The 20,486-nt window shown below is 36.9% G+C and overlaps 2 protein-coding genes and 2 long non-coding RNA genes across 6 annotated transcripts in view; 2 read left to right on the forward strand and 2 right to left on the reverse strand.

Moving 5' to 3' along the window:
• Positions 1-20,486, forward strand: part of tfpia (tissue factor pathway inhibitor a) — a 140,720-nt gene that overhangs the window by 98,692 nt on the left and 21,542 nt on the right. The window lies entirely within an intron of this gene.
• Positions 2,473-4,532, reverse strand: LOC113650667. The gene is made up of 3 exons (XR_003442475.2): positions 3,912-4,532; positions 3,564-3,730; positions 2,473-2,751 (listed from the first exon to the last, which is right to left on the reverse strand). It is a non-coding gene; the product is annotated as an uncharacterized LOC113650667 (long non-coding RNA).
• Positions 8,962-12,079, reverse strand: LOC113650666. Of its 2 annotated transcripts, none has more exons than XR_007140768.1 (3): positions 10,662-12,079; positions 9,229-10,275; positions 8,962-9,104 (listed from the first exon to the last, which is right to left on the reverse strand). It is a non-coding gene; the product is annotated as an uncharacterized LOC113650666 (long non-coding RNA). The 2 variants fall into 2 exon arrangements; XR_003442473.2 differs by lacking the exon at positions 10,662-12,079 and having other exon boundaries at positions 9,229-9,932; positions 10,101-10,231.
• LOC113636491 (zinc-binding protein A33-like) lies at positions 16,452-19,815 on the forward strand. Its single transcript, XM_047814728.1, has 6 exons — positions 16,452-17,111; positions 17,429-17,524; positions 17,614-17,844; positions 17,973-17,995; positions 18,082-18,200; positions 18,738-19,815. The coding sequence occupies exons 1-6, from the start codon at positions 16,713-16,715 to the stop codon at positions 19,280-19,282; spliced, it is 1,413 nt and encodes a 470-aa protein (XP_047670684.1). The 5' UTR covers positions 16,452-16,712; the 3' UTR covers positions 19,283-19,815.

Raw genomic sequence — 20,486 nt, forward strand, 5'->3', positions numbered from 1 at the left:
AGTTTGGATAAAGCAGTAGAAAATGAATGAATGAATAAATAAAAATATAGAGCAGTTAAGTTTGTGTGCTCTGTATTTTATCCTGGGGAAGTGAGAACCTGGACATCTCCATGGAAGGAGTGACGGTGTAAGTGACGATGTGAAGGAAAGACAGAACCGAACATAATCACTTGAACAGAGGGCTGCATAGGATTGAAACGTGTGGGACTCAAATGGAATAAAGGGAAGTTTCTATTCAGAAAATAGAAATCCTACTCTATTCTATTTCTATTCTATCAAAGTTAAGTTTCCTGGGACACATAGTGGATAGGTAGACTGTGAAAATGGTCCGATCCGGTTCTAGACGGCTGATGGATTCAGAAACGAGGTACACCCAAATAGAGAAGGATTTTCAGTTTATGGGTGTGTAAAAGTTTCAAAAGTATCTATTAGGCAATGGCACTTTCAAACTGATTACTGATCACAAGCCATTAATACTCAATCAATCGATAAGAATCAACACTTGGAGACTGTACCAGGATTCAGTCTTGTTAAAGCTGGATAATGAATGTAACAAAAATGTCCTCCTACAGTGCTGGAAGAGATCACAACTCTGAGCTTATAGAAGGATTTTAATGAAAAGGAGGGATAGAAAAGGAGAAATCAAAGTTGTTTCAATCAATTTTCAGTTGCTGCACTGAATGAGTTTTGGAAATGACTTTAAAGACAGTGGCAAGTCCAGATCAATCAACATTATAAGCTCAGCCTTGTATAGACTCTGATTTACTAGCAAAGACTGTTGTAATGAAATCTATCATCACTAAATGATAAAATACTGTCATTGTGTCGGTAATGTTAGTGTTTTTATCATGTTAAATGTGTTATGTAACTTGGCTATAATACAAAAGAATAATTAACATTTGATGTGAAGCAGTAAGAAATTGTGGCATGGTTCAACAATAACAGAGTAATGCTATGCTTAATGCAAACAGAAACAAGTTTTGATAAGTAAGCTTAAGAGTTACAAACAGATCAAGTATTGTGCTGTAAGGTTACTAGAACAAAGTAACACGAATGTCATTATGTTCATAAAGCAATCAGAAATATAGCCTGATGTATTTGACTTAAAGGAGGCGGTGTGAGGGTATTGTGTATTATACAATCTAGCCGCTAGGGGGAACCAGAGTAATTCATGTATTAAATATTATTTTATATTTTAGGTATATACATTTTATTAAATCTGTCAATAGCACTAGCTGGTTTGAAGCTACAAAATGCAATAAGATATTTTCTCTGCTTTTTAACAGCTTTATCAGTCACTGCAATAAATTCATACGATAAATGTTTCATACAGTACCATGAGTAAAACAGTGCATGACTGTAGACTCTAGTTTACACTGTAGAGAGATTTCTGCTAGTGATAACCAGAGGTGGGAAGTAACGGAGTAAAAATACTTCGTTACTGTACTTAAGTACATTTTTCTGGTATCAGTACTTTATTCCACTATTTATTTTTCGGACAACTTTTTACTTTTACTCATTACATTTTTACACAAATATCTGTACTTTTTACTTCTTACATTTCCAAAACGGACTCGTTACTTTTAGTATTATTCCTTCTCATTGAGCTGTTTCCAGCCTATCATCCTATCATTGTGCGGCTTTTTCCCCATGTGACTGGTGTACTGTATTATTTACTGGCTATCTGACATAGATTAAGGATAGTGGAGCTAACAATGAGCAGCGCCTACAAAAGGAATGGCTAATGTTCATTCAGAGGGAGTCACCGATGTTAAAATAACTAACAACGAGGACATTCCTGAACACACATGGTCATATATGAGGGAGATGTTTGTAATAATCGGGGTCAAAAAGGATTCCTGGCGAATGCGTTGGGAATTGTGTCACAATTGAATGAAATCCTAGAACCGCCCCTGGTGTCAACCTAAAAAACACGAAGTGCTTAATTTAATTATCTAATTATTTAATTTAACTTAATTTAATGGTCAACTAAAAAAACATGAGATGATGAAACATGAGAAAAATAAAAGACAATATCAGTTGAAGGACAATAGTTTTGAACACATTAGTGAGAAATTAAAAGAGGAGGAGAGTGAGGAGATCAACAGAAAGAAGAATACTACAGAGGAGCAAGAAACCCCACACTGTAAAAAATGTCACCGTTAAATTACAGTAATATACTGGCAGCTAAATTTGCCTGCATAAAGTTGTAATTTTACAGATTACCTACTATAATTTACAATAACAGTTTTTTACTGTACAAATATTACGGGACTGTGCTGTAAAAAAAGAGAGCTGCACAGTATAATACTGTCAGATGTTTGGTTGCATTATACTGTTATTTTAGTGTTCCTGCTGTAATTTTAATAAACTGTTTATTGTTTTTTTAATATAAACTATACTGTAGAATGGGATCTTTATATTGTAACTTAAAATTGCTTGCAAAAAAATGTCTCAAACAAAGGATGACAATAATACACAGTTTTTATTAAATATAATAAACACCACAATGCTGTGACTTTTCTTAACTGAAGTGCTGAACACAATGCTGTAACATCATCTTCAATTAAAATAAACTGTAATATAAAAAAATTAAATAAAGCCCCACTCAAAGTCCATGAGGTTTTTGATAAGGTTGGCCACATGGGGATTCACATTTGCTGCCTTTTTCTGGACAAGCTTTCCTTCTTCTTGGACACCTTCACTTGGCTGGCTTTTGTTCCCCTTTCAGGGTTCACACCAATTAAGCATCTATAAAGTACAATGAGAAGTTAAGTTTAATTGCAATGAAGACATAAAACTCACTGTATTCAAAGTATAAATATTCTAGGTTGTTGCCATTATGGCAGTATCTGCATAATTTTATTTGAATGCTGTCCTTAAATGGGTTCAAAAATGTATTTTGAATGTAAAATAAAGTTCTAACTTTATTTCTCAAAAACACATCTCTCTCAAAGTGACACAAATCAACTAACCATGCTAAAAGATTAGGTTGTTCAGGGGTGCGTTTCCCAAAACTATAGTTGCTAACTAAGTTAGCAACTTTGTTGGTTGCAATGCAATTTCCCATTGCCAACCAACTAAGTTGCTAACAGGTTAGCAACTATGGTTTTGGGAAACGCACCCCAGAGTGGTCATGCTGTGGCATGAAGCTTTACACATTGCTGGTATGACAATATAATTCTTATATTATAAAGTTTAACAGGTGTTCCTAAACTTCCAAAATCAACACAAAATGACACAAAATGTGTTAAAATTAATATGTGTTAAAAGCTTAACGCACAAAGATGTGTAAAAATTAACACATCCTTTCTAAGAGTGTTGAGCTCACGGTATTGTCCATTGCTTTCTGTTAAAATTAAAGTAGCATGCAGAGGAAACTGACTAGAAACTCAAACTACTGTTGCACCAATGTTATGTTGAGGTATACACCATGATATGGCCAGTCTAAAATGTCCTTTCCCTTAACAAATCTGTGCTTTGAGGTGCTTCTGTGTTTAAGAGAAATAAAGAAAGAGAGAGATAGGGTAGGGCAGGGTGGGAGGTAATGAGAGAGAACTTACCTTTGAACAAAGTCCAGTGTCCTGGCAGCTTCCTCTTGGTATTGCAAGTTGAACACATAGTAGGTGGCGAAAACTGCAGCCAGCCCTCTGATGAAGCTTTGGTGGATGCCTTCACAGATGATGTTGTTTTCAATGCATCCAACCTCCAAGTGTGACTTCACCAGCAACTGGTGCAGACAACAATTATAGTTAATGTCCCGAAACACTATCAGATATTATACAGCTGCAAATCCATTACTTGGAAAAGCTAATGAGATTAATTTCAGAAAGAGATGAATTAGACAGACTGACAGACTTTTCTATACAGTTTTATTGTTCTATACCTCCATTCCTTACAGTGACACTTACCCAGCAGTATCAGCCTTGGACTAGCAGGGAGAGTCAGAGTGTAGTGGTGCAGTGGCAAAAATCTGTAGAAAATGAACAATGATATAGAAATTAAGAATGAAATTGTGTGTACAGTCATAGCAGGCATTAAATAAGTCTTACTTAAGTAATACTTAAACAAACTGAATAATAACAAACACAACTTTCATCAGCACGGAGAATCAGTCCCACGTATGCAGCCTGCATATGCGACCTTCGGAGGCTGCAGCCTTCCGATTGAGAAACGTCCATATGTAACTTCTTTGCTTTCCTTTTTTCGGAACCAATGTTGTTACATCGTCACTATCTCCGTCGCCACCAGTATTTTCCGCACTGACGCTCGTTTTTCTCCTCTTTTGTGTGAAAATTGCCGCTCCAAATCCACCAAGTAAACTGACCGTGTTTAGGTCTGCCGCCTTGTCATTCGTCACGCGAGTGACGCGGAACGCCACAAATAAAATAAAAAAAAAAATAATAAAAAATAGGGAGAGGAGAGAAACGATCAGGTCTGATTGCTGAATGAATAGGGTTTGGTTTTACCCCGTGTGAGTGTGTGTTAGCCAGTTTGACTGATATAGCGTCTTGGATTGTAGTGTAAATACGTGAACGCAGCAACTTTAATACATGGAAATCCTGTACAGTATATGCAAGTCAATCGTGAAACAAGTGAAAAGTGAAACTTAAGTGAATGAACTTCCCTTTCCAAGTTAATTCCCTCATTGCTTTTTGAATACATTTTGAAGTGTGGCTGTGGAGCTTTACCCATTATTTAGCCATAAGAGCTTGATTGATGTCAGGCGAGAAGTCTGTGGTTTGTTCCTGTTCTTTGTGGTTAAGGCTCTGGAATTATCTTCCTCTCTAATCTTAGCAAACCATGTTCTCATGAAGCCTGCTTTGTACACAGAGGTATTGTCATGCTGGATCATTTTTGTAGGGAAGCTAACAAGGCATTCAAAGACATGTTAGACAATTATGCTTTCAATTTTTTTTTTTGGGGGGGGGGGGGACTTCTGGTGTGATGGTAAGATATACAGTACATCCTAATGTATAGAATATACTTTCCAACATTTTTCACCCAGGTTGTTGGGCTGTCTTGGCAATTCTTAAGAATGGTAGTATTGATAAGGGCAGTAACAAGGATAATTTCCCTACGATTGCTTGAAGCACAAGCAATATAATCAGAGATGTGTCATTGAGATGTGAACATCTTGTAGTGCTAGATAAGCACAGAGGGTCTGTGGTGGCCTTGATACATTAAGGTCAAAAGATTAGTAATGGCAGTCCATCTGGCCTTTTTAATGTTTAGGGTAGCATAATATTGAGCATCTCTCTGCATTGCATGAAATTTCCTTAAGTGGGCCCATGGATACTAACAGTAACTCATTCACCAGAACCAAGATGTAGTAACCCAGATCTAGGATGGGTTTGACAAAGTGCAGGTGGATCTCATCACCTATTCAAGAACAAACTATTTGTCACAGTGTACATTACTGCGCTTTCTGTTGCTGATCAGTTACCCTGCATCTTTGCTGTTGAGCCCCCGTTGCTCACAGTCCTATGTGTGCAAATGTTTCTGACTCAAATGTGTAGCTTTCTATAGACACTGTGTGATATTTTATATCTTTATTTTGTAAGGTAATGAGGAGCTCTGAAGAGGAATCACAGGAGCGTGTGTGTACCATGCAAAGAGCTGTGGCTGAGCTGGAACTGAAGCTAATGAAATTACAACAAAGAAATGAACGTCTGGAACATCGCATTGAGAAATTGAGATTAGACAAAACGAACCTACGAGACACGTTAAAACAGGTCAGGTCCACTAACAAGACCTCAATACATCTTTTCAAAACTGCAAAACATTTGTATGAATTTAAATTGTCTGCTTGTTTGTTTTTCCTTTATAGATATGGTAATGTCAAGTCTTTACATATGATAACCTTTGTATACTCCTGTCACAAGTGGTCGTCTATCACAAGCTGCCTCTGGATCTAATATATTAGTGACATGTTTTCAGAAGGACATGCCAGACCTATTTTATTAATGGACAAAATCTGAATTCTTTAGGTCCAGAACAGACTCTAATCTCTAGGTCCATTTGATTAATTCATAGTCACTTTTTTCTATCTTTTGCTTTCGGGCATGCTTATTTTCAGGAGAAAGATCCAGATTCTGTATCAAATTTCACTATTGCATCAAATAATTCTGTAAATTGTTTTGTCTTTTACAACAGGTTGAGCTGGAAAAGGAGAAATTGAGATGTCAGCTGTCACAGTCAAATGCAGAAATGCAGGTATGGATAAAAGGGTAGGATAAATAGAAAGGAATATCCGGAATGTCAATATCCAGGTTCTAATTCTATAAAGGAAGCAAATGTTTAATGCTAAAATAGTTTACAATGTTAGAATTGCCTTAGTTTACTCACAAGTTTCTTTACATGTTCATTGGGTAAAATTTGGTCTCTAGCATTTTCGTGGTCAAAAATATTTATTACTTTACCAACCCAAATATCAGTACACAAGTACACAAAGCCATGCCTTGCTGAAACTATAGCAAGTTTATGCACTTTAGCATAAGAGCTAAAAGTGTAGTTTCCTGGGAACCATCGTCATCTAGGATCTCAAGAAGGTGCTGCATGTAAACTCTTTAATTAAAAAAGTGCCCCAGTGGTTGTACTTCCTGTGGCAGCTAAAGTAGTTCAACCTACCAAAGATATTGATGGTGCACTTCTACACCTCCAATTACTGAGTCCATACAGTACATTACCACTTGGTAAGCTGCTGAATCTACCAGGGGCAAAAACAGGCTGAAGTGTCATTCACTCTGCTGAGAAGGTGATTAGTTGCCTCAATGAATCCTGATATAGTGAAAAGTATTGGCTTTCGTAACCATCCACATAAACTGGTTATTTTATTTTTTTAAATAATTCTTATTTTAGTTTCTTGAACTATCTTATTGTGTATGTGTGTATTTTTAAGTGTATGTGAAATGTCAATCGCACTGTGAAGCACTTTGGTCAGCCGTGTGGCTGTTTGTAAATGTGGTATACAAATAAACTTGAACTTGACCTGGAACTTGAACCATCCACATGCCACAGATAGTCCCATGAAGTTATAATGTCGAACAAATCTACGACGTTTCCTCAGCACTGTCCCTTATGGATTAAGTCCTTGCAGCAACCACATAGCGTTCCCTACATCGTTTAATCTGGGATCGTTTTGTCTTCCAAACATACCTGTACTCCTCAGAGATCCTAAACTAATCCTCATGCCATGATATGCTATCAGCATATTAACAATCACTGCAAATTGTTATTTTCTTAGATTTAACTTGTGCCAAGTGTGTAGTAAATGTGATATTTCTTGATTGTTATTTCTTGCTTCAATTCAGTTTAAATAAACCAGTCACTGATGTGCTAGGTTATAGAAGGTAGACCTAAGTTACTTGTGTGAACAAAAAAAAGTCTTGATGAAAAAGTACTACAGCATAAATAGGTAGTGCTTGCGTATTGTCTAAGTTACCACCATAGTTTCCTTTTAAGACATCATAGTCTTGTAAGCACATCAATAACTGGTTTATTTAAACTGAATATAGATAATATGTGAATGTGATATGGGACAAAAAATGTCTTTCGAAGTCCCCTCGGTCTCCTAACAAATGCTCCTCTCCAAGGTCTTCTACTTAAACTATTGTTTGAATCTTTAAATGAAGGAGGCAGACTTAGACCTTTTTGTCTTTTCAGGATCCTCACAATGGAAGGCCTTGTTTTTATTAAAAGTAGTGTAATACAAATAGGTGTGTGTAATATATGTAAAATAAAAAGATTACAAAAAAACTTCCTTCAAATAATCAAACAGTACTAGAATAAGTAAAAGGTATTAAGATGCAAAGATTATAACAAACCAAAAAACACTCTCCAAGTGTAACTAAAGTATAACATTCACTAAGGCTGCTTACAATAGAATGCACACTCAATGTGATTCAAGGCGAGCTTTTATACTTTTTACTGTGGCCAGATTTGGCTGTCAGGTTTGGTTGGCTTTGTGCCTTTTAGACGGCTACCATCTTATTTCATAAATACTTCTCAGTTTCTCAAACTCTCACCAGCCGACTCTGTGTGTGCTGCTAATGTCTTTTCTTTTCTAACCTCACGGTTAACACTTCTATATGTGGTCATACTTCCTGCAACTTCTCAGGCGGTGATTATATAGAACTGGAGCTTTCTTTCGCCATGGAATTTGACAGCAAGCTATAAAACACTGCACATGCAGATTACTCCGCGCGAATACACAGAAGGCTTTACTTTTAACAGCAGGCCTTGAAACACTTGTGTGCAGATACTCTCAGTAATACACAGTAGGCGTTATAAGTGTTTACTACTAGAAAGTTTACAGTAAAATACACAAGATTAATCTAATCAACTCTATTACATGAGGATACATGATTATAAGTAAAAGAAAAGCATTTCAGAATTTTTCTTGAACATTCTGAAAATAAAACATAACACATAATGCATTATAGTCTTCTTTTTCCTTTTGGAATCTTCTTCCAGCTGTCAAGGTACAGCGTCTGATCCCTCGGTGTCTTCTTTTAAACGCTCATATTCAGATCTTTTAACTCTTCAACCAATTCTTCAACCTTTTGGATTTTTACATCAATCTTTCTTTGTTTCTTCCCCTTACGTTTATCTTTTCTTTCCCTATTTCTCCTTCTCTTTGTATTATCTATGTCTGTCTATTGACGGATAAGTTAATAATTGGTCGTGGTGTACCTTGATATTTATTATTATTTATTTGCTGAGGACCAGTATTAAGAAAAACAGTATCAGGTATGTAGAGTCCTGTAACTCCATCCAGTACATGCCAGTGTCTGATAACATCTCTTGCATGCCGCTGGCTCACAACACTGTGCAAGCAAGTAGTCCACTCTGATAAGTTCCTCTATAGAAAACACTTCTATAAATGTTTAATGTGTGGATTTTAAATGTTTTTATTCCACAATGAGTCTGAACTGTTGGGGAGTTTCCTCCTTAACACCTTCAGACTGTTTGTGTTAAAACAGGGAACCACCTCCTCTTGCGTCGGTAAGGAGGGAGGATGGAAGCTGATTCCCAGTCCTGCTTCCACCTGCACAGGCATTCCAGGAGATACAGATGAAAATTCAGGGTGTTTGAAGTGTTTCCTATTAAGAAATAAGGCCATAAAAATTTAGACTGTAAGCAGGTATATTAAGTACAGAGTAAAAAATATAAAAATGCATTAGAGAAGACCCCAAAATGCCAAAACTCCACAAACCAGGAATTAACCTTTGCAGGTCTTTTCCTCCTCTATATGCACTCTGTCCGACACAAAAGAGCAGTGTCCTACCGGTCCTACTCAAAGATGCATGCCGACACTAGTGCACCCTGTTTCCAGTTGCAGCAAAAAGTGCCAGATGTCCAGTGTGGTAGGATGGTCGGTGCAGTGGCTAACTGGCAGCAAAAGAAATGGCAAAACTCTGGAAAAATCCAATGAAGTGTCTTTTTATTTATGTGAGCCACCATTCTCAGACAGGTGTGAAAGAAGCCAAAGCAAAATCTCCATTGAAAAATCAAAATTTACCAAAAAATGAACAAATAAAAAAAAAACTATTCAAAGTACAACTCAACACTTAACAAAACACAAAAGGGAATAACTAAATTGTTGGCTACTGTTCCAACCAACATCCCTCTCTCTCTCTGCAGCATTTCCTTTGTCCTTTAATCATCCTGGTCCCCTCCCTTCAGATTCAAACGGACCAATCATAACACTCCATTTGTTAGCAACACTATATTTCTAGATCTTATCACTTTACAAGTCACACCCAAAATAAAGTCTACCTGTAATCAAAGGCATTATCCTTTAACAAATCACTGAAATCTCTACATACAATACATTTATAATCCTTGCCTGTTTGATCAGATGACTCCTCCCCTTCAGGATGCTATAACACTGGCTTCCTGTTCGCGGGCCACTCCCTTTTAGGCCTTTCCTGAATCGGTAAGACAAACATTCACATTAATACAAACATTTCTTGATTTCACCTTAATTTGGATGTTACTAGCAGTCAGCATGGAATGTGCACCTTTCATGTGACTGCTTCAAAAGTAAAACAAACTAAATAAAGAACTTTCCCAACTGTATTGTGTCTTTATTTAACTTGAACTGTGTGTGCCACATCACATCCAGACTGATCCAGAATCCACATTCTGTCCAGAATCCACATACAGCAGCACCAGAAGAGCAACCCCTGCTGGCTGTTACCTGCTGATCAAACCTGACACCATGGAGTCCAGGCCCTTCTTGGGCAGTGATGACACTGATGAGGATCTCTCCTTGCCAAAAAAATAAATAAATAAATTACATATATATTCTTCTGTATATTATGCTCATAGTACATACATTGTCTATAGCACATACCATTCTGTAAATTGTTACATCCTTCTCTAAATTTCAGTTATAATTATAGTCATCTGTATATTATGTTCATAATACACACACACACACATCTGTAAATTACTTCCATATTACCATTTTATTTAACTTACCTAAATCTTATACAAACTGTATATCCTGTACTTACTACTATTGCACTCTGGTTAGACCTCAACTGCATTTTGTTGCCTTGTACTTGTACATGTGTAATGACAATAAAGTTGAATCTAATCTAATCTAAAAGTAATGTGTCTGGTGTAAAAGCATTAAGCAACATCTTTCTAACTTTTTTGTTGAATCCATTCTTAAAATGCTCCCAATCTTTGAGGTAATGTTGGCCTAAATATGATCCATGATGGCCTTCCCATAAACGCTCAACAGCCACTTGGTGGTACTGTAGGCACCTCAGTGGGTAATGGTGGTTCCTGAACAGTAACAGGTAAGAGGCTAGAGTGATCAGTAAAGGCAGCGCACTACTCCATGTAGTATGCCAAGTGGTTAAGCCATTCCCTATGGATCTCTTTTAGTTGTTTGGCCAGTCTGGTGGGCTAATTCCAAGGGTCCTCTCTCTCATGAGTTGCATGCCATTTGCATACCTTACATATGATTATTACCTACAAAATGGAAACAGAAGAGAAATATTAGAATGCTATAAAAAATGTACTTTAAAAAAAAAACATACTATGAAAAACAGCTAAAAGTATTAGTTTATCATTATCTGAGGGTCACTTCAGTCCCTATAAATCATAGCACTAGCTGCTCGCAGAATTAACTTCATATAAACTAGAAGCTGTAACGATGTAAATTTTGCGATTGTCCTTTGAATAAATAAAAAAAAGCTTATTTCTACTCCATGAATGGAGTAGAAATAAGCTTTTTTTTTAATTCAAAGGACAATGGCAAAATTTCATTTGTGGACTAAAGAAATGACGTGATTTAATTTAAAATTATAGGATTGTGTGTGGGTCACCTTTCATTTGTCTATTCACCCAAAGCATCCCATTTGTCTCTATTGTGATGTCTGATGTGAACAGCAAGGTGCTAACAGTAACTGAAGCTCTTCACCTTTATCAGCATGCTTTTATACAGTGCACTGCTGCCACATGAGTGGATATTATATATTTGCATAAATGAGCAGATGTTTCTAATAAATTGGTCAGTGAGTGTACATTACAGAAGGTGGACAATGGTCAAATTTGTTAAGGGTGTATACCATGGAATGTGTGTGAGGCTGCAAGGCTGAATTCTCCCAGTCCCTGTCAGTTGCCATGCATAAAATTACTCAAGCCCAGATCTTAATATTGCAGATTTACACACACTATAACACGCATTTTCATAGTAACCAAAGCTCAAAGGTTTTTCAATTTGTTTTAATTAAACAATTTAATTCATCACTCACTGGCAAACAGCCATTAAAATGTATTTATACTGTAGGACACCCTGTATACATAAATACACCAGTCATTTTTATTAGGAAGACTTATACAGTATAGGAAAAAATGTTTCCTTGGAACCATACTGAGCAGAAAGGTATGTCTGAACACATATGTCTTTGTAAAAGTCTGATTTTAATCAGAAGCTCTCAGTTCAATTCAATTCAATTCAAGTTTATTTGTAAAGCGCTTTTTACAATTGACATTGTCTCAAAGCAGCTTTACAGAACATAAAAATAGAACAAAAGATTATTATAAAGAATAATCTAAAGATTAATAGAATACAAAATTCAAGATTAATATTAGATAGATTTAGTTCACAATGTGTATGTATTTATCCCCAATGAGCAAGTCTGAGGTGACTCAGGCAGCAGTGGCAAGGAAAAACTCCCTTAGATGTTAAAGGAAGAAACCTTGAGAGGAACCAGACTCAAAGGGGAACCCATCCTCATATGGGTGACACTGGAGGGTGTGATTATAAAAATACAGTCAAACAAATGTTGTATTGGTGTAAGGATCACATGGAGTTCACATCTCCTCTTTAGTATCACAGAGTCTAACTGGAGCTGGTAGATCTCTAGATGCCTCAGGATTCTCAGAGTCGGCCTCATCTCAGTAGAGGTCCAAAATCTTCATCACATGGAAGACGATCAGAGCTGGTACAATTTCTAGGTGCCTCGGGATGGATAGAAAGAGAGAAGCAGTGGAGATGGATTAACATATCTGCTGTTCATGAAATGTGCAAGTCTGATGTAATAGTGCACAATATTATTATGGGATGTATTACGTGTACGCCTGACTAAAGAGATGAGTTTTTAATCTACACTTAAACTGGGAAAGTGTTTCTGAGCCCCGAACATTATATGCAAACGCTCTACCACCTTCTGTAGACTTAGATATTCTGGGAACTAGCAGAAGTCCTGAGTTTTGTGATCTCAGAAAGCGGGAAAGATTGTAAACGTGTTAGACGACTAGTTAGATACATGGGAGCTAAACCATTAACAGCCTTATACGTAAGTAGCAGCAGTTTGTAATCAGATCTAAACTTAACAGGTAGCCAGTGTAGAGATGATAACATTGGGGTTATATGGTCATACTTTCTTGTCCTAGTGAGAACTCTGGCAGCTGCATTTTGGACTAACTGTAACCTATTTATTAAAGATGCAGGACAACCACCTAGTAATGCATTACAATAGTCCAGTCTAGAGGTCATGAAGGCATGAACTAGCTTCTCAGCATCAGATACAGACAGGATGTTTCTTAGTTTGGAAATATTTCTAACGTAGAAGAAGGCTGTTTTGGTAGTATGAGCGATATGATTTTTAAAAGACAAGTTGCTGTCTAATATAACACCGAGGTCTTTCACTGTCGAGCTATTAGTAACAGTACATCCCTCTAAATGGAAGTTGAATTGTGAGAGTTTCTGTGCACTGGTTTTTGGACTGATAAGTAATATTTCTGTCTTATCAGAATTTAGCAACAGAAAATTACAGCTCATCCAATCTTTTATCTCTCTAAGGCACTGAGTTAATTTGGAAAATTTAGCTATTTCATCTGGTTTTGAACTGTGTATCATCAGCATAACAGTGGAAATTAATCCCAGGTCTTCTAATGATGTTCCCTAATGGAAGCATGTATATCGAAAAAAAAAGCAGAGATCCTAGGTCTGATCCTCGAGGGACCCCATAATTAAGTGGCAATAAACTGGAGGATTCACCATTTAATTCTACAAAATGGTGTTTATGTGCTATGATGGGGCCTCAAACCTGACTGAATTTAGATATTGTTCTCCTGTAAGAAGGAGCTCATTTGAACAGACACAACCTTTTCTAGTATTTTAGACATAAACAAAAGGTGTGAAATAGGTCTGTAATTTGATTGTTCATTAGGATCTAAATTAGGTTTCTTAATGAGGGGCCCAATGACTGCCAACTTGAAAGATTTAGGGACATAACCCAAAGATAGCGAGGAGTTAATAATATTAAGAAGAGGCTCACCAGCTTTATGTAACACTTCTTTTAGTAATTTAGTTGGAATGGGGTCTAGTGAAGTTGTTGGTTTAGCTGTAGTAATAAGTTTATCTAATTCTTCCTGTCCTGTACTTGTAGATGTGAGTGTAGAGCTTTAGGTGAGACTGGGTCACAAGGTGCTTGCACATGTTGAACATCACCTATTTTGTTCCTGATACTTTCAAAAGTGATTTCAAGTTAACAGATGAGCACATTGTTAGAATATGTGATGTCATGAAGGAATCTGACCTGTTCAGCAGTAGTCATGAAGGACCAATGACAACCAATTTTTCAAGAGCAGAGGCTTTTAAAAAAAATGTTCAGATACACAGAACCTGTAAAGTTGTACTTCGGAATAGATGAAACAAGTGTTGAGGAAAAGACTTCAAACGCTTTGGACATGACAAAGTTTTCTCAAGGCTAATTGCAGACTTAAAAGGACTGGAAGACAATGTAATAACTGTGGCAGAGGAAAATGTGAAAGGGACTGTTTTGTGCACTGCAGGGGACAATTTGGGGTCTCAGTATTGGTGGATTCACAGAAAATTTTAGTGTTTCTGAATATTTCTGCAGGTATTGTCGCATATCACAAAGGGATTTTCAAACAGATCCAAATGTATGTGGGCCTCAGCGCGCTCCTGAGAAACTACAATTCTGCAGTAGATGTTTGACAGTTTAAGGGACAACAAAACATTGAAGGTATCACATCTGAGTCAATTTTTAATTCATTGAATTACTTCAATGTTTGCAATCCTGGCCTGTCACCTTGTTTAGGCCATGATATTTTTGAGGGTTTTGTTTCCTATGATTTAGCCCTTTTCCTGAAGTACTTCATCAAGAAGAAAAAGTGGTTCACCTATTCAATTCTAAATAGCATTAAGCAATTTAAATACAGTGCATCTGATGCACTGAGTAAGCCATGTGCAGTGAGCTCCAATGGAGTAAATGCAGGATTTTTTCAAGACTTCTTCCTGTGATCATGTTTGACAAGGTGAAAGAACCCATGGATGATGACATTGTGGAGATATATGGAGAATATCTTGCTTGTAGATTCTCTCTCTTTCCAGGACATAGACTAAAGCCTAAGCATCACTACTTGCGACACTACCCTGCACTGATTTTAAAGTTTGGTCCATTGATCAGGTTGTGGACGATGTGCTTTGAGAGTAAGCACAGTTACTTTAAAAGATGTGCTAGGAACTTCTATAAAGCTGTGCTTCACTCTCTCTGAAAGGCATCAAATGTACCAGGCCTATGGAATAAAAACACTGTCAATAATAATCGTACGTAATTCAAAGCATTTGTGTGTAAATTTAAATTTTGCGGATTTGCATCCTAAAATTTACGGCCACGACAGTTTACAGATACGAGATTTTGTGTGTTTGTTCAAATACAACTCCAAAATGTACGACTATAACAGTTTAGACACACAACGCTTGTTTTCACAACACCTCTTTTTCACACACGAAAACGGTCTGCGAAACAACTGTCAAAAATACGTCATTGAATTGAACTTGTATCCACAGGACGCTCTGCTATGCTGCTGTTCGATTCATGCTCAGTGTGGACCGCAAGATTGTGAACGATGACATCACTACTGTACTTTCATCGCTGCTGTTTGCCTAATGTTTGGCAGTTACTACTGTTTCAACATTCACTACCCTACTGAACTGGTGTCAGTGCCTGAATTCCTGCAAAGGTATGTGAAGAAACCTAGGAGGGAAGGTTCACTTAATATTTACATAGTTTCAATGATTTTTCTTTCTTTTCAAGGTGTTTTTTCGACATCAATCCCGAAAAGGGCACAAAAGTTGTGGAAAAGAAGAACAAAAGCGACTCCAAGTGAACCCAAGAGTCTTCACCCTAATCTCTGACCTTTCTGATCATGAGTGGCGAGAGACTTTGTAAAGGTGGCCTGCAAATGGTTTCCAAGTTTAAACTTTATAAACATTGAAATGTTAATGACTTAAATTGTAACCACATGTTTAGTGGTAACAATACACTATACTCTGTACAGCACTTGTGCCTTGTTCTGCTTTAGTAGTTCTTACTGTAAATGTTTATCTGAAAATTCCCAAGCTCAGTCTTCCCAAGCTCAGTCTTCCCAAGCTCAGTCTTCCCAAGCTCAGTCTTCCCAAAACACACTGAATGTGCAATACCTCAATATTAGTTCAACTTAACTTTTATTGTTACTTTTCTTTACTGTAAAAACTTTACTGTTCACATGTGCAATATGTTAAGTGCAATATCTCATCAGTTTACTACCTCAATTAAAGAGTATTTTATACTATTTACAATAGAATATTTGAATGGATCCACCTATGCTCATGAAGCTCTGCCACAATAACCTAGATTAAAATGAGTGACAGGAGGAGCATCCAAACACAAACAAAACCAGAACTCAGTTTTCCAAAAGGAAGTTCTCACAGAGTTTGTATGTTTGTGCTAAAGCCAAACTTTAATCTGTTTGTTTTTTTTTTAAAGTAAGTTGTAGATACATTCCAAGTTATTTGTACAAATAAGTAATAAAATGGACTATTGCTCCTTTAAATCATTGTTGTGTATGTGTTCCCATGTAACTCATGACTGTAACAGACCATAACGTGTCTCTGTGAAACTCCTCCTATTAAGGAAGTGTGGAGTCTGAGACGACTGCAGTCCTTCATTAACAGCCTGCAGTCTTCTGCTCTGGTGAGTTTAGCTTTGTTTTGAGTTTATTGAGAAATCTGAGTCTCATTTTCAGCACCATGGAAGAAAGTGATTATTAACTGGACCTACAAAGTCGTCTGTTTAACTGGAAAGAAACCTGAAATTAGAGTTTTGTTACTTTTACCAAACTGAAAGTGAAACTCTGAGCATTCGGACTGGAGAGAACAACAACTGCAGTAAAATAAAATGGCTTCTAAGTTCTCAGAGGAGGATTTCTCCTGTCCTGTGTGCTGTGAAATCTTCACGGATCCTGTTTTACTGCACTGCAGTCACAGTGTGTGTAAAGTGTGTTTGCAGAAGTTCTGGGAGACCAAAGGATCCAGAGAATGTCCTGTTTGTAGGAGGAAGTCATCTATGAGTGATCCTCCCATAAATCTGGCCTTAAAGAACCTGTGTGAGTCTTTAATACAGGAGAGAAGTGAGAGATCTTCATCAGGGTCTGAAACAGTCTGCAGTCTGCACAGTGAGAAACTCAAACTCTTCTGTCTGGATGATCAACAGCCGGTGTGTGTGGTGTGTCGGGATTCAAGAAAACACACCAACCACAAATTCTGCCCCATTGATGAGGCTGTAACAGACTGTAAGGTAAATAAAATCTGAGGTTATGTGTCACTTCAGAAACATGGTGTAATAAAAATTGCAAATGCATTTGATCACTTTAGCTTCTTAGAATTTTCTTTTGGTCTTGGTGCATTTTAAAAGTTCATCTGAATGCTTTAAAATATTTATTGAAAAAAAAATATAACAAATCTGCCATTAAAAAAATCAAGTAATAAAAAAATGTCTAAACACGTTTAAAATTCTACAGTTTAATCCCCTTAATAAACAGTGATCTGAGTTAACAATGTGTACAATAAGAGCTGAAACACAGAGTCTTCATACAGTGTGTTAATTTATTTCAGGAGGAGCTCAAAACTGCACTGAAGCCCCTACAGGAGAAACTGAAGATCTTTACAGACTGTAAACTGAACTGGAGTCAGACTGCAGAACATATAAAGGTTACAATCAATAACATGGTTTTGATAGAATTCTATTCTCCATTATTGTGAAATCAGTTATATTTTATTTAATTTCCTCTTCACTACAGATTCAGGCCCAACACACAGAGCATCAGATTAAGGAACAGTTTGAGAAACTTCACCAGTTTCTACGAGATGAAGAGGCAGTCAGGATCGCTGCACTGAGAGAGGAAGAGGAGCAGAAGAGTCAGATGATGAAGGAGAAGATTGAGAAGTTGAGCAGAGACATATCATCTCTTTCAGACACAATCAGAGCCATAGAAGAGGGGATGAGAGCTGAAGACGTCCTGTTCTTACAAGTGAGGATCATTTAGTCAGTATTTATACTGTGAGAAAGTAAAACTTCTTTCCATCATCAGAAACGTCACATTTCAGTGGTGTAAAAATGTAAATCATATCCACTGATATGTGCTTTGTTGTTTTCCAGAACTACAAGGCCACAGTGAAAAGGTGAGTGATGTGGTTCCTGTCTCTCTGCTTCTCTGTGTTTCTGAATCCAAAGCCACAGCAACACTGACTCCAGAATGTTTTTGCAGAGCCCAGTGCACACTGCAGCATCCAGAGGAGCTTTCAGGAGCACTGATCCATGTGGCAAAACATCTGGCCAACCTGAAGTTCAGTGTCTGGGAGAAGATGCAGGACATTGTCCAATACAGTAAGAGTCAGTCTTTCTTTCTTTCTTTCTTTCTTTCTTTCTTTCTTTCTTTCTTTCTTTCTTTCTTTCTTTCTTTCTATGCATGTGCACATATTAAACACAAACACTTTTTTTGTTTAGTAAAGAAAAAAAAAAATAATATATATATATAAAATGTTCATTTTGTATTCATGTAAAATGTAACATAAGGGAACTCTTATTTTGAAAGGCTTCTATTAGGTGTCAGACTGATCAGTGTTTGAAGTGTAAGCAGAGAAACTGAGTGAAAACAGAGTCGTAGCGGCTTACAGACGTTTTAGAGTTATTATAGAATTTCAATTATTATTACGATTGGTTACATTTCTAATTAAAGCAAAATATTGCAGTTATTATTGCTCTGAAAATTGCAGTTATATTTGTTTATTAATGAATTTTGTAATGTTAGCTAGTTCCATGTTAATGTAATGTTATCCTAGCCGTGTGTGTGTGTGTGTGTGTGTGTGTGTGTGTGTGTGTGTGTGTGTGTGTGTGTGTGTGTGTGTGTGTGTGTGTTTTCAGCACCTGTAACTCTGGACCCCAACACTGTTCATCCTAATCTCATTGTATCTGATGATCTGACCAGTGTGAGATTCAGTGATGAAGAACAGAAACTTCCTGATAATCCAGAGAGATTTGATAAAGCTTGCTGTATCCTGGGCTCTGATGGCTTTAACTCAGGGACACACTGCTGGGATGTTGATGTTGGAGACTGTACAGGATGGAATGTGGGTGTGATGACAGAATCTGCTCAGAGGAAGGGGGGAATATTCTCCAGAAGTGGAATCTGGTGTGTGGGGTATTATAAAGGTGAATATAAAGCACGTTCTACACCACAGACATTGACTCTCCTCTCAGTAGAACAGAAACTCCAGAGGATCAGAGTGAAACTGGACTGGGACAGAGGAAAGCTGTCATTCTCCGACCCTCTCACTAACACACACATACACACTTTCACAGACACATTTACTGATAAATTACTGCCATGTCTATGGGTTTTTGGTAATGAACATCCTCTAAAGATCCTCCCACTTCAGTGCTCTGTAAGAGTGAATCAGATCAGTTAGAGCTCATATTGTTTTATTTCAGTTTATTAATGAATTATTGCAGATTAAAATTCAGATTCTTTGTGAAAGTTGAAATCACTGAACAGTTCATTGTGAAAAGTTTATTAGTCCTGTGGCATTTGTAAATAACCATAATTATATTTTGTTACAGGAAAGGCGATTGTCTTTTATTTTTATTTTATTTTTGTATTGCAATGGTTGACTTCCGGGCTTAAGCTGCGCCCTTTTTTTGTTTAAGGCTATTGCAGTGTATAGTATAGCTTGGTATCCCAAATACGGCAATAACTTCGACCCGGAGCCGTGGTTAATGTCTAATTCATACTTGCAGCCCCTCAGAAGAGGCAAAAGATGTTAAATAAGTAGAGATATGAGCATTTTGTCTGTTAATGTGTTCGTTTTGCACAAATGTAAGACAGCAGATTGTGAACAATGTTAGCTATCAGTTACATGTTTTGTTTACATCTCAGCTCTTACATTGGTGATATGGTGAATGGATTAATGTTCATAAAGGATTAAATATCATAAAACCATCAGTAAAAGTCTCATCCTTGTTCGGGTTGCATGCTACAGCGTTATTACTGTTACGGTTCAGGCCGGACATTTGGCCAGGTGCTTCTGTTTATGTTCTGTTACGTTTCTGTTATGTTACGTTGCCGATGGCAGGGCGGAATCATTGTTAGTTTACCTCGTCATTTGTCCTGTTATGTTGTCGTCTTTGTTCCTGTTTTGTGTATATTATTTATCAAGCCCTATTTAGTTAAAGCCATCCTGTATTTGGGTCTGTCTTACTCCTCCCAGTGTGACAATTTTGATTCACTTTGTTACACACACATAAAAATACATAAAATAATGACTTGTTTAAAAAGAGTTAGTGATACTAATTTAAAATAACTACCACAAAAAGGAAATAAATAAACCACACGAGGAAATTTAGTGATGTATTTTAAATCATTTGTAATAACCTGAGACTTTAAAAGCTTGTGTAAAGACTTTAATATAAAGTATTATACTTTGTATTCGTACTTGTTAGTGTACAAATATACTGGAGCATCCTGATGTTGGGTTGAAATAGCTAACTACAAGTGAGAGTTAAACACAAGTGTGAATTATTGTTAATAATAATATATTACTAAGTAAAAGTCTACAGAGTAATTAGTGGTCCACATATGAAGTGGGTCGTTCATCCTGCATATTAACATTTATA

Source organism: Tachysurus fulvidraco, chromosome 6, assembly GCF_022655615.1.
Source record: "Tachysurus fulvidraco isolate hzauxx_2018 chromosome 6, HZAU_PFXX_2.0, whole genome shotgun sequence".
Taxonomy (NCBI): Eukaryota; Metazoa; Chordata; class Actinopteri; order Siluriformes; family Bagridae; genus Tachysurus; species Tachysurus fulvidraco.